At 42.4% G+C, this 12,793-nt stretch overlaps 2 protein-coding genes across 17 annotated transcripts in view; one reads left to right on the top strand and one right to left on the bottom strand.

Annotated features, from left to right (window-relative positions):
- The window catches only part of caska (calcium/calmodulin-dependent serine protein kinase a), a 141,351-nt gene that overhangs the window by 73,012 nt on the left and 55,546 nt on the right, over positions 1-12,793 (top strand). The gene's annotated exons all lie outside the window — the stretch shown is intronic.
- On the bottom strand, positions 8,501-12,652 carry LOC119500843 (probable G-protein coupled receptor 82). Of its 3 annotated transcripts, XM_037790802.1 has the most exons (4): positions 11,621-12,652; positions 10,011-10,840; positions 9,713-9,838; positions 8,501-8,757 (listed from the first exon to the last, which is right to left on the bottom strand). In XM_037790802.1, exons 2-4 carry the CDS (start codon positions 10,833-10,835, stop codon positions 8,518-8,520), a joined length of 1,191 nt encoding a protein of 396 aa, XP_037646730.1. In that variant the 5' UTR covers positions 10,836-10,840; positions 11,621-12,652; the 3' UTR covers positions 8,501-8,517. The 3 variants fall into 3 exon arrangements, with proteins under 3 accessions (XP_037646730.1, XP_037646729.1, XP_037646731.1); XM_037790801.1 differs by lacking the exon at positions 11,621-12,652 and having other exon boundaries at positions 10,011-11,096; XM_037790803.1 differs by lacking the exon at positions 11,621-12,652 and having other exon boundaries at positions 8,510-8,687; positions 10,011-11,098.

The raw sequence follows: 12,793 nt of genomic DNA, 5'->3' as shown, positions 1-12,793 counted from the left end.
GGGGGCTAAGCCATTTTTTGCTCTTTTTGGTCACTATAATGCACAATCATGACAAACACATCTTTTTTTTTTCAGGATAAACTGGGCTATCAGATTATGTAGGCTGCAGTGATGTCACATGAATGTATAAATCATTAAAATGATTTATGTTTTTCTGTTCATTTTCTACAAAAAGTTAGTTCACAGAAGACTTTCACTTATGAAGTCTCTGAAAAAACACTGTTGTTCCAAACTGGATTACAAACCGTCTGAAAGGAATACGATCGACACTATGCATTCGAAAAGCTGCAGTGGTGACAAAGCAGCTGCAAGTTAAAGTAAGTCTCTACAGCGCAGCGTTCTGGAGATATACTAAAAATAGTAACTCGTGTAATTTTCTGTCCTATAGGACAGCGTCGACCTCAGGGGGTTAAGGTACATTTTGAACAGATTAAAATGTGCAATTAATTTGCGATTAATCGCGTGTAAATATTTTAAGCCTAAAGCCTTCCGCTCTAGACTTAATTTCTCTAATGATACAGATTGGGATAAATGATTGAGGAATACCGTGAATGTAAAAAAAAGGAGCATTTTCCTTCCATGTTAACAAAACACAGACATGCCTTCTGCTAAAGAGTCACAGCAGCAGCCTCCACATGTCAACCAATTTTTAGCCCCGTGGGCAGTACGTTGTACACTTTGCTGTCAGTAAGTTGATTAATAATGTGACTCTGTCGCGGAATCTTCCTGTCAAAGACTTAAGTGTCACATTGTGTGTGTGTACGTGTGTGTGTGTGTGTGTGTGTGTGTGTGTGTGTGTGTGTCATACTGTTAACATGAGGCCCACAGAGAGCACTTTTCACACAGGACACTGACTCAGAATGAAGAATCACACTTCCTCCTGGTACACTCCCCAGAGATGTAAGAAGCATTTCAGCCACACATTCAGTCTCTGACAACGTATATTTCTCACGTCTCAGCAAGAATAAGAACATTTGGAGCCTATACTTCCAGTAGGTTTCGTTATACCTGCCAGCAGATGCATTAGTTTGACCATTTAGAGAAATACTTTACCCGTGTCACTGTGGTTCTTGGCTGATTTCCTTATATGGTAAAAAAAAAAAAAAAGTCATCATCGGTCAGTTGATTAGTCAGTCGGATGACATAAAATGAATCAGCAAATATTTTGATTATTATTATAAGCTCATTTTACTGCAGCAGGGTCTGACAGTCTGCCCAGCGGTTCTGGTTCTCTCGTGCCTCCCTTCTCTTCAGCGGGCCTTGGTCTCCAGCAGATGGTGTCAGTGTTGGCTCCCAGTGGGGACTGGCGGAGAAAGAGCCTCTGCTGCCGGGCGCAGAGCTCTTCACCTCCTGCCAGAGCTCCGACTGCAGGTCGGAGAGGGCGGAAAAATTGGATCTGTGTCTGTCTGCGGCAGGCTGGTCGCTGCCGGAGGCCCCGTTGGAGTCTGAGCTGAAGGAGTTTCTGGTGAACCTGCATGATTTCCTCTGATTTTGCGTGGAACCCGACCCGGTGGCAACGATGACGAGCATTAAGAATAACTATATAGAAATAGCCAATCTTCTCGTTGATGGTCTTGTTTGCTCATGTAGGTCATATAAAGGCGTCAGTATTACATTGAGACTATTTCAATAATGGTTTAAAGCTAGACACTATTTTCTATGGTGATCTGTCAATGGCGTGAATTTGATATACGATTGTACGCTGTATTGAATCAGCTCTAGTTTTGGGTAATATACAGTAAACTGTAGGAATATATGATGAATAGAACATGAACATTTGTACAAATGCAGCTTTGACATTGGTTCACTTCTATTATCACCATTTACCAGTGACTGTGGGGGCTCCTGTCTCTAGTTTATCAGATGTACTGCCCGAGATTTATGCCCTTTACAAGAGACGGGGACACATACGAAACTCTACATGCACGCATACACAACTAGAAGGGCACTCGGAGAGGGCAGACCTCCGCAAAGGCCGTATGATAACAATGCATGTATCCGCCCAGTGATACTTCCTTGGCCCATGCTACACCCTTCCACCATGTTTCATGAAGATCAGGCTGTAAGTTTGTCCGTAATCCTGCTGATAAACGGACAAACAGACGAACAAACAACCAAAAACATAACCTCCTTGGCGGAGGTAACAAAGATGTCCTTGTTGAATATGGATCAGCTCGAATGTGCCACATCTTTCCACGCATGAAAGTCACTGAATTCGTTTTAAATCCTGATGTTCATAAATCACCATGATGTCTCGGTGTTTATCTTCTTCCTCACTTCACCACAGACCTCCACCGGTGACAGCAGCACCGCTGTGTTTGTGTTTGTGTGTCTATTTCTGTGGATCTGTGCGTTTGCCTTTGGCCCTCTCGTCGCTGCAGACGGTGTTCATGCAAATGCACCGCAAACTGATGGAATTAGTTTATCTGGCTCAGTTTTTAATGCACAAGTTTGAGCGCCAGCACCAGTGAACTTTCTTTTCCCGCTCACTCATCCAGTGTTTGTGCTATAGTGGGCTATAGCGTTCTGTTTTTGAAGTTCAAGTGATGCTGTATGTTTGATCTGCAACGCACAGATCCCGACGTCGTGTTGAGGAATCCATAAACACGGCAGAATGTTTGATGTAAACATAAATGAACAGAGCATCACGCTGGCGCGGAGCCATACCTTACCGTACAACAATAGTATTTCTTTTTTCTCCAGGTATACTAAGGTGAAGGGATCTCCTGTCAGAAGGAACAGCAGGCTTTACCTCTGTGAATTTTTTAGTTTGGCTTCCTAGAATATAACATAGTGTCTCTGCAGGAACACTGAAACTTTGCACAAACGTCAGCATTCATGCCTTCTTGTGGCATTTTCTGCTTGTCATGTTAAAGAGAACTTCTCTTTACGCTGCGGTTAAAGTTGTGCCTGTGCCTACGTGTTGCAATTTAATAAACTGCTGTTGGTCAGATTACATCTGTTAAATATCAGGAAGTGTAATTCTGATACCTCATCTGAGAGACATCAATGCTAGGGTAGTTGTCTTTATGTTATGGTCTGTTTTAGTTTTTAATTAGCGTCGCAAATAGCTGCTTCCTTTGGCTTATTGTGCATGAAAATGCAGAATGTGGTCCTCGGGGGATATTTAAGGATTCGCACCTCTTTTTTTAGATGCTAAACAGTCAAATTGCATTTGTCCTTATGTTCTTAAAGATACAGGAACTTTTAACTGGTTATGTAACAGTATCAGTAGCCTCCGGCAGCGATCAGTCCGCCGCAGACAGACCCAGATCCGGCTTCGCTGCCGCCTGGTCTGGTCTGGCCGCACATGCATGTTAGTGCATGTGAGTCCCAGTGTGCGTGCCCCACTGGCTATCTCACAGCAGCCGCTCTGCACTGCGCTCAAACGGCGGTTAGAGGTGATAATGCCGTCCCGACCAACAGTGTTGTCACGTTAGTGTAGAGCTCACCTTCCGGTTCTCCCATCAGGTTAACACTGTTGCTGTTGTTTACACTGTTTGTGCTGTTAGCGGTCGTGTCTAGAAGGTAACCTGAAAATTGTGACTACGTGCAAAAACTTGCAAAAAGCTCTTGTGAGACTCGCTGCCTGACGACCTATCCGAACCTTAACCATTAGAGGTCAATGCCTAACTTGCGTGCTACCTTCTAGGCACGACTGCTGTTAGCACCGTTAGCTGTGAGCCGTCGCCATGTTGAGAGCCCTGCGGAGGCAATCCCTCAATCATAGATGTGCTTTGAATTTCAAATTTAGCACCTTTAAAACTTGAAAAAGTGTCTCATCTTCAACTAATATTCAGGGTCAGCAGCAGAAAACACTTTCTTTTGCGCTCCGTTGCTTTGCAGACATGTGCAACACGTGTCAATACACCCACAGCATCAGATCTTATTTACTGTAGGTACTTTAAGACATGTTGTGAATATCCCCTCTAGTCTTTTGTACTGAAGCCTGATCATCTACAAATCTGGAAAACAGACAGAACTGAAGGAATTGTCTGTGTTTGTCTCACATGTCAGTCCCTCCACACAGCAAATGCCACATTCAACATATGAATAGCTACAAGTGAGATTGATGGAGGGAAGACTCATCTCCCCACTGAATACTTGAATGTCAGCTGTTTTCACAAGGTAAAACGGCCCTCCGGTCCACTCGGACCTCTTTGTGATACACACGGAGGACTATTAGCTGCCTTGTTAGTGCTGTTTGTGTGATGATGGGTGGCTGCATGGAAGATCTAATAGCTCCTTTAATGACATCCGATGGGCCTTGAGGTGTCAACCACGAAATTATGACATTGAGGTTTCACAATAGTAACACACGCACCTTCGCAAATATGAACGCCACACTCATGCACAACTATCTGCATACATTTATACACATACACATTTTAAATGTGTCTTAGCTGTCCAGGTTTGATGGCAAAATTACACCTTTTGTGTTCCACAGTGCTGGCAGCTTTTGTTGTGATGTAATTGTAGCTGTTGTTGTTGTTTTTGCAGACTAGTTGTCGAACTGTCAAAGAGACAAAGTGACAGACGCAACTTTTCGTCTCTGATTTCGTGTTGTGCTTTTTGTCATTCGTGATTCCCAATGCCAGATATTCCTTTGTTACACATCATGTACTGTGTCATTAATAATTCTATATGCAGTGCATGCATTCAGTTGGACAAAACCTGCTGGAGAACAGGAGGACTGACAACAATCAGACCAGACACTAAGACGCTAAGTCTTAGTGTCTGGTCTAAGTCGACTATAATCAGATGCAACATTTGAAGAAAATTAGATTCTTAGATAGGCGTGTTGAGTAGAGCTTATTTTCTCTGACATGTTAGTTTCATACAGGATTTCCTTCTGCATTGTCAGGGCCTGTGTCCACATAGCGGGTTTTTTCTGAGTGCCAGAGAAAGCGCCTGCAGCCACATTTGGCCACCTCAAGAAAAAGCGCTTCACCCAACATCTTTTTTTCTGAGCGCTTCGCCTTTTTTGTGCAGCTGCTCTGAGCGCTTCTAGTTGAAAATCTCTGAACTTTTCAGGAAAACTTTGGTGTGGGGGACATCACTGTAGAAAATGGAGGATGAGCTTGTTTTGACTGTCTGTCCATCCTGAGCTTTGTATGTCAGACAGACGCTATCATAACAAAGACTGAAAAGCCCATTCGTGGGAGCAGATCATCCAGACGCTGAATGTTGCTAGTGAGCGTTGTGCTTTTATCGGCATAGGTGGAGGATCGCCCTCCTAGCTGTACGCCTGTCAGATTGAGCAGTGACAAGCTCATTGGTGCTCATAGTGAAAGAACTATGTCAAACAAATAGATAATAGCCCAAATCAATGACAAAGAACAAGGGGGCGATGCCAGTCTATAATACGACAGCTGTTAGAGTGGTGATATGTTGTCGAGATATTGTTGTCATAGAAACATTGATAAGACGCTGGGATCAAGGACTTTTCATTGATGGACTGGTAACTTTTAAAAGTGCTGTTTGCTGTTTGTCAGCAGCCTCACACCTCCTCCTGAGAGTGTGTGTGTGTGTGTGTGTGTGTGTGTGTGTGTGTGTGTGTGTGTGTGTGTGTGTGTGTGTGTGTGTGTGTGTGTGTGTGTGTGTGTGTGTGTGTGTGTGTGTGTTTGCCTCTTTGACAACAACGGACAACCACTGGAACTAATGCCGTCTCTGGGGGAGACTCCTGCCTCTCTCACAACAACAAATGAATGCAAGAATGCACACAGACACACTCACATGTATACAGTACAGGCACCAAATACACCGAGTGTTTGATACGGGCCGCTGGCATCTGTAATGAAGCCGAACAATTGGGGGAATTATTTAAATAACAGTCATTCAGTAAGGAATTGGTTTCAGCAAATGAGCGAAAAAATGCTTTCAATTAGCAAGTAAGTTAAGTGAGTGTGACTTAAATTAGACCTGCCCTTCCTGCCAACACACTGCAAAGACACTTCTCACTTCTTTTTTTTTAGAACTGCTCAATAAATTTGCAGCATGTGAAGGACAGTAAACAGTTTCACATAAAGCAATGAGATGTTTCCTAGATCCTGTTTTTGTAGCCACTTTTTTAACAGTTCAAGTGACTAAAATATCTCTAATCAGCGTTCTCTGACTAACCAGCTGTCATGACTGAGATGAAAGAAGAACCCTTGAGTCGATGAAACTGAAAGCTCTGCTGCAGATACTAGTTTGAGTAAAAATAAAACATGTTTGGGGGGAAAATGATTTAAATTTGGTAGGTGACGATGTGACAGTATAATATTCACCTAAAAAGATGCCAAAATGATATATCAATCAAAGATAAGGCAGTAAGGGACACTGCTGCTGATACAAAGATTTAAATTTGGGTAAACATGCAAATATATTTATAGTTTTTTCTTTAGCGGGCTCAAGATACTGGCATCATATGAAACTAAAGAACCTAATGAATCCACTGGTACCAACCATGTCATACTAGCTTGTCACCAAGGAGGTTAAATAACGCTCCAAACTTGTGCTAAATTTTGGCGAGGAAAAACTGCCATGGCCATTTTCAAAGGGGTCTCTTGACCTCTGACCTCAAGATATGTGAATGTAAATGTGTTCTATGGGTACCCACGAGTCTCCCCTTTACAGACATGCCCACTTTATGATAATCACATGCAGTTTGGGGCAAGTCATAGTCAAGTCAGCACACTGACACACTGACAGCTGTTGTTGTCTGTTGGGCTGCAGTTTGCCATGATATTATTTGAGCATATTTTTTATGCTAAATGCAGTACCTGTGAGGGTTTCTGGACAATATATGTCATTGTTTAGTGTTGTTAATTGATTTCCAATAATAAATATATACATACATTTGCATAAAGCAGCATATTTGCCCACTCTCATGTTGATAAGACTATTAAATACTTGACAAGTCATGCCGAAGGTGCAGGAGCCTGACACCTACCTTCATGAAGTACCCAGCAATCAAAATGCTGAGCTCTGCACACTCTGCAAGAGTACATTTTTGGTCGCACACAGTTGAAATGCCGATATAAAAGATCATATTAAGGCGGGTTATTAAAGCGGTTTAAAAAATATGGTCACCCTATTATAAATGCAAAAGAATTGTGCGAGGATTCTATATTTAATTTTTTAAAAGCCTGAGTTTGTGTCCTCCTCCTTCTGACCCCAACGATGACACTTTTCTAGTAGATGGTATCCCTCCAGCTGCAGTATATCATGCTCAGACAGTGGCCCATTGCTCAGCACATCACTCATTATTATTCTCTCCTCTTCCTGCCATCTTGCCTACTCCGTGTGGATTCCTTCTCTCCTGGCTCCATTTCTTTATGTGAGCTGCGTGTTTTTCCTCTGGCCTGTGTGTGTGAGTGTGTGTGTGTGTATATGTGTGTATGGGGGTTACACTAGAGGGTGTCTGATTCTCTCGGCTGTCTGCTTCAGTCTGAAAAGCTCAGGGCGGGGACACACACACATCTGCAGGGGCCACACTTCACAGAACATTGTCTTCTTGAAAACTCTCCCGATACACTCCCGCACACGTTCTGCACAAACACCACTCTCTAATCCCTCTTCAATAATGTATACACAATTACTGAACGAGGTTTATGATACACAGATATCAAATATTTATAGCCTGCTGTTGCACATGACGGCTCCTCCACCAACATTTTCTTGTGAACTTGAAAATGACACTTTTTTTTCCCCATAGATTAGATCTTTTTTTTTCTTTTTTTTTTGGGTGTTATGAAAGAGAGTGACATCGCTATATTATCCACTAAACCAGTAGTTCTCAACCTTTTCGAGTCGCGACCCCCCAGAATAATACATACACTACCGCTTCTACGCGCCTCCCCCTGCTGAGTTTGAGTGATTATCGCAAATGCTCTGATTAATAAATGTAGGCTAAATAAATAATGCTTTGTTTGTGATGACGGTTTTGTTTAGTTTTAACAGCTAGCACCTTGGTGTTGTCCAATGTGCTCCAGGCGCTCTGGATTTTTGATGCATTGCATGACTTTTTCTCTCGCCGGAGATCCCCCGTCACAAACTCATGTGCACGCACACCTTGACTCTCACAAACACACTCAATAAAATCTATTCAAAGGCAAATTATATCACAGATTTTTCTAACTTCAATTTATGTCCATCGCTCACTTTCTGCTCCTCTAGGAAGCGGCCGGGTAAAAAGTTTAATAAAGAAATGAGTGAGTAAATAGTAATAATAGTATGCATATTTATAATATTTTCATTGTTCACCACAGGACATTTCAATAGATACATCAAATAGATAGATAGATACATAGATAGATAGATAGATAGATAAATAGAAATAGTTTTACTTTTGTACAGCACTTTGTAGGCGGACGTTTTACTGGCGTCCGGTAGTTGCATTCAGTCCAAAATGGCGGAGGCATAGCTCTGCTGCTGGGCGCTGACATTGCAATGGAACGATCAATTGACTTTCACTTCTTATTATACAATATACATTCTTTGATCAGGTTTCTTTCACAAGAAAAAACTTGCCGGCTACAAAATACTTCCTTGACTTGAATCCACAGTAGCCATGACCACATTTCCATCCTCCAACTTTCCAGCATTCAGATTGTCCCTTCCCGAAACCGAACACATCTCTCTGCTTCCGGGGTTGTTCTGGTTGCACCTCAAAAGTCTGCGGGTTTGATGACGGAAGGTCTTGTCTAACAGGAAGTACATCAAAGGGTCAGTTGAACCTCTCAATGCAGCCAGAAGCAGCAGGCAGTTCTTCACCTATAGGAGGAGAAGAGAGAAACTCGTCATCACACCATATGCTCTATGTAGCCGTGCAATCTGCTATAGATCAGTAAGGTAGTAAAGACTAATATTTATTTGCATTAAAGGGATAGTTTGGGTGTTTTGAAGTGGGGTTGTATGAAGTACTTATCCATAGTCAGTGTAGATGACAGTCGGCACGCCCCCAGTTTGGAGAAGCAGACAGAAGTTACCGGCCGACAGCAAAACGTATTTTAGCCACCTAAAAGAAAGGCTCACCTCAAAAAATCAATATCCGTTTAAGCGTGTGCTATATTTAGAGTATTTTCGCTGGTTTACCGTGGTGTGAGACAGCTTAAAGTCTATGTTTCCGATGGGGAACTGAAGTCATTGGATCCATCTATGCTCTCATCAAAGCCGACAGACTCCATTGAAAAAACCTGTAATTTTACCTCACAGAACAACAGGAGGTTGCTGGTCTACCGCTGCCTCGATCAGTTAGTTTGTTTGTGCTATTGTGTCACTTTGGTTAGTTCAGATTCATCAAAGTCACACAATAGCACAAACCAACTAACTGTTCGGGGCAGCGGTAGACCAGCAACCCCCCCCCCATGTTCTGCGAGGTAAAATTACAGGTTTTTTCAATGGAGTTTGGTTGCTTTGGCGAGAGCATAGTGTACTAAGTTCCCCGTTGGAAACATGAACTGTATAGCTGTCTCACTGCAAGGTAAACCAGCAAAAATATTCTAAATATAGCGTACACTTAACTGATATTGATATTTTTAGGTGAGCTTTTCTTTTAGGTGGCTGAAATGCATTTCTCTGTGCTGTGCTGGGACTCATGTCTGTTTCTCCAAACTGGGGGCGTGCCGACTGTAATCTACTGTAGGTAATACACTGACTATGGATAAGTACCTCATACAACCCCACTTCAAAACAGCCGAACTATCTCTTTAAGGTAATATTTAGTCACCTCGACGAAGGTGGAGAGTGGATGACAGTTGTTGTTGTTGTTGTTGGGGCTCTGTGTATCACAAGCCAGAGAAATGAAGATGGGTTTGAAGATATGGTACGGCAGCAGACAGACTGAGAGAACAACCTGAGAGGAGTTGGTGAAAAAAGACTTGGCTATTAATATGGAAATCAGAGTGAAATATGGATGATAGTGGTTTTATGATATGGATTTATGTTTGACCCAAGAGATGGGAATTAATTATGGTTACAATAAACATAAAGTCTTTATTTTAGAGTATGATATAACTCATAGCCACCTGGATGACCACGATGTTTCGGAGCACCCTACCCAGCAGGCTCTGGGAGTTGGTGACGCTCGTGTTGTGACGAGAGCGTCTGATATGCCTCAACACCGTCATGTAGCACAGCAGCACCAGCAGGTAAAACACAAAGAACAGCGTTATAACGGGAACGTTGAAAGCCATAGACAGACTGCCTCCTATCTCCACCGCAGAGTTGTAGCACACCGCCACACTTCCATCTTTCGAAACAGCGTTGGCGCTCACAGCTTCGTTCACAGAGTAGTAAACCGTCACCGGCACAATGCCCCCTACCGCCACCACCCACACTGCGGCACACACCCTCCTGGCGAAGGAGGTCGTCGTGAGGCGGGTGAAGAAGCTGTGCGGCAGCAGCTTCGTGCAGCCGCTGGGCCTGGAGGCGTGGGTGTGCTGGATGAGGGCCGCGAAGCGGCTGAGGGCCACCCAAGTGAGGATTATGATGCTTATGTAGATGTTGATGTGGAGCACCGGGGTGACGCCGTGCAGGACCATCTGACACGGGACGTAACTCTGGGTCCAGACCGATCCCCGGGCGTAGTAGGCTGCGAGGAAGGGCGCGGTGAGGGACAGCAACAGGTTGGAGATGCTCAGGTGGGACAGATAAACGTGGATGGGGGAGACGGTGGCGATGCGCCGCAGGAACACCCACAAAGACAGCGCGTTGCCCGGGAGAGCGGTGAGGAAGAGGAGTGTGTAGACGGAGGGGAGGAAGAAGAGCGTGGCGGCGGTGGGGCAGAGCGAGAGAACAGAGGAGGAGAGGGAAGCGTTATCCGGTCGAAAAGTGTACGGTGAATCCTCCATTTGATCTGTAGGAACACAAACGTGATGGATAAGAGAGGACAGAGAAACACATCCGCTATAAGCAATACAGAAACATACAGAACATATTTCCTTCAGTGAGGTCACCAGGTTCATGTGTCTGTGGGTGTAATATGAAGGTGATATATATAGATATACAGAATCTATCTTCCTTCCCCTGAAGTCATTGCCTAAAGTTACTTCTGGTGTCACTTTGACATAAACACAAAAACGAGCAGAAACTAGAAAACTTAAAACATATTTCAGCATTTTAGAATTTAGATATATTTCCCCAAAAAATGTTCATGTATATTCTATATAACTTTTGTGATATTATTCTATATATCATAAAAAAAACGCATTTGGTAGAGCAGGTTGTCCGTCACTAATTTCAAATAGGGCTGTCAATTGATTCAAATATTTAATCATGATTAATCACACGATTGTCCATAGTAAATTGCGATTAATCGCAAATTAGTCACACGTTTTTTTATCTGTTCAAAATGTACCCTAAAGGGAGATTTGTCAAGTATCAAAACAGTGAACCCCAGATTTCTCCCCATATGTGTTTTTTTTAAGAAAAAGTGAAAGTTACTTTGGCAAAAATGTATGTAATGTTATGCAATATTTGAACACCTAATATTCATCTATCTCTTTTAATAAGTTAAGATTAAACATCATAAAAAGTAGTTATTTCAATGATATTAAAAGTGATAAACTTTAACATATATGAGAGCACATATATAAATTAGCATCCCACACACAGATCATGTTGGAGTCGTACATACCGCTGACAGCAGCTCTGACGAGATCATTCAACAACAGCGACAATCCCTCAAATGAACCATTCACAGATGCAGGTAAAAACAATAGTTGACAGCCGACTCGGTGCGAAGCTTTTCTGTTAACTTCCTGCTTTTATCGAACCAGAGGATCATTATGAACATTTCAGAGCTGGTCTCGTTTTGTTTGTGGGTGTGTTGATATCACATATGCTGTAAAGGTTTCCACTTCCTCAATCACCATACGTGATGATGAAAGTTGTGTTCTGCTTGGGATTTGAAAATTAAGGTAAGAAGTTGTGGTTCTACATGCTTGTATATAGAAATGTGGTGCATGTTGACAGCAGTGCATTGCGTCACTTTATTATTATCTGAGCAGTTTAGGAAACATTTTGCAAGATTCTCTTTTTATAAATATAATATATATTGATTATTATATTAAAATCTGTCTTTTTTATACTATTTATTTCCTCACATGTGGAAATGCTATCTTTCTCTTTCTACTTAAAGACCCTCTTCTCCATTTCAGCTTCATTTTGCTTTACAACCCAGGTCCTCTGTCTCCCACCCTTTAGTCTGATCTACAGAGAAGTGGTGCCTGGTCATCTACTCGTATCTCTTCACACTGTCTGTATTTTTTCGGCCTTGGGGTGGCGCTGCTGTTCCAGCTCTAGCTGAGAAGCAAAGGGAGTCAGTTGTGTTGAAAAGGGCTTAAATGTATCTCTCTCTCTCTCTCCTCTCGTCACACTGTGTAATCTATATTTATTGACACGTTGAACTATTTAAATTCTCATTTATAAAATAACGTGACTTACCAGAGCGGTGCCACACTTAAAAAACAAGTAAATACAGTATAAAGTCTAGACACTGAACATGTTTTTACATATCAGAAAGCTCTGACATTTACAGAGAGTGGTATTTTATCAGTGAAGCCTGATGCTTTCATCTCAGTAAAAGGTCCTCTGGGTTTTTCTGTAAGCTTGTGATCATCATAATTTGTCATGAAAGTTCAGGCTTTGATGTAGTCTGCATCTTCTTTCTTCTGAGTGAAAGACGGCACTCATTGTCTGCTGGGTCAGACATTGGTCTATTGTTTTTATTTCAGCAGTACTTGACCTCAGATTTAAGGGGAGACACTACAGTTGATTACTTATATTAAGACAATTATTTTTTGTATTA

This window comes from Sebastes umbrosus, chromosome 13 (genome assembly GCF_015220745.1).
Source record: "Sebastes umbrosus isolate fSebUmb1 chromosome 13, fSebUmb1.pri, whole genome shotgun sequence".
Classification (NCBI taxonomy): domain Eukaryota; kingdom Metazoa; phylum Chordata; class Actinopteri; order Perciformes; family Sebastidae; genus Sebastes; species Sebastes umbrosus.
This window is presented reverse-complemented; position numbering and strand designations above follow the sequence as displayed.

Excerpts from the sequence above, each read along its gene's own strand:
- LOC119500843 (XM_037790801.1), bottom strand. The coding sequence starts at position 10,949 with ATGAACCTGGTGACCTCACTGAAGGAAATATGTTCTGTATGTTTCTGT. Across the intron at positions 9,839-10,010 it reads GAAACATCGTGGTCATCCAG|GTTGTTCTCTCAGTCTGTCT; the intron begins GTGGCTATGAGT and ends AACTCCTCTCAG. Across the intron at positions 8,758-9,712 it reads CACTCTCCACCTTCGTCGAG|GTGAAGAACTGCCTGCTGCT; the intron begins GTGACTAAATAT and ends CTCCTCCTATAG.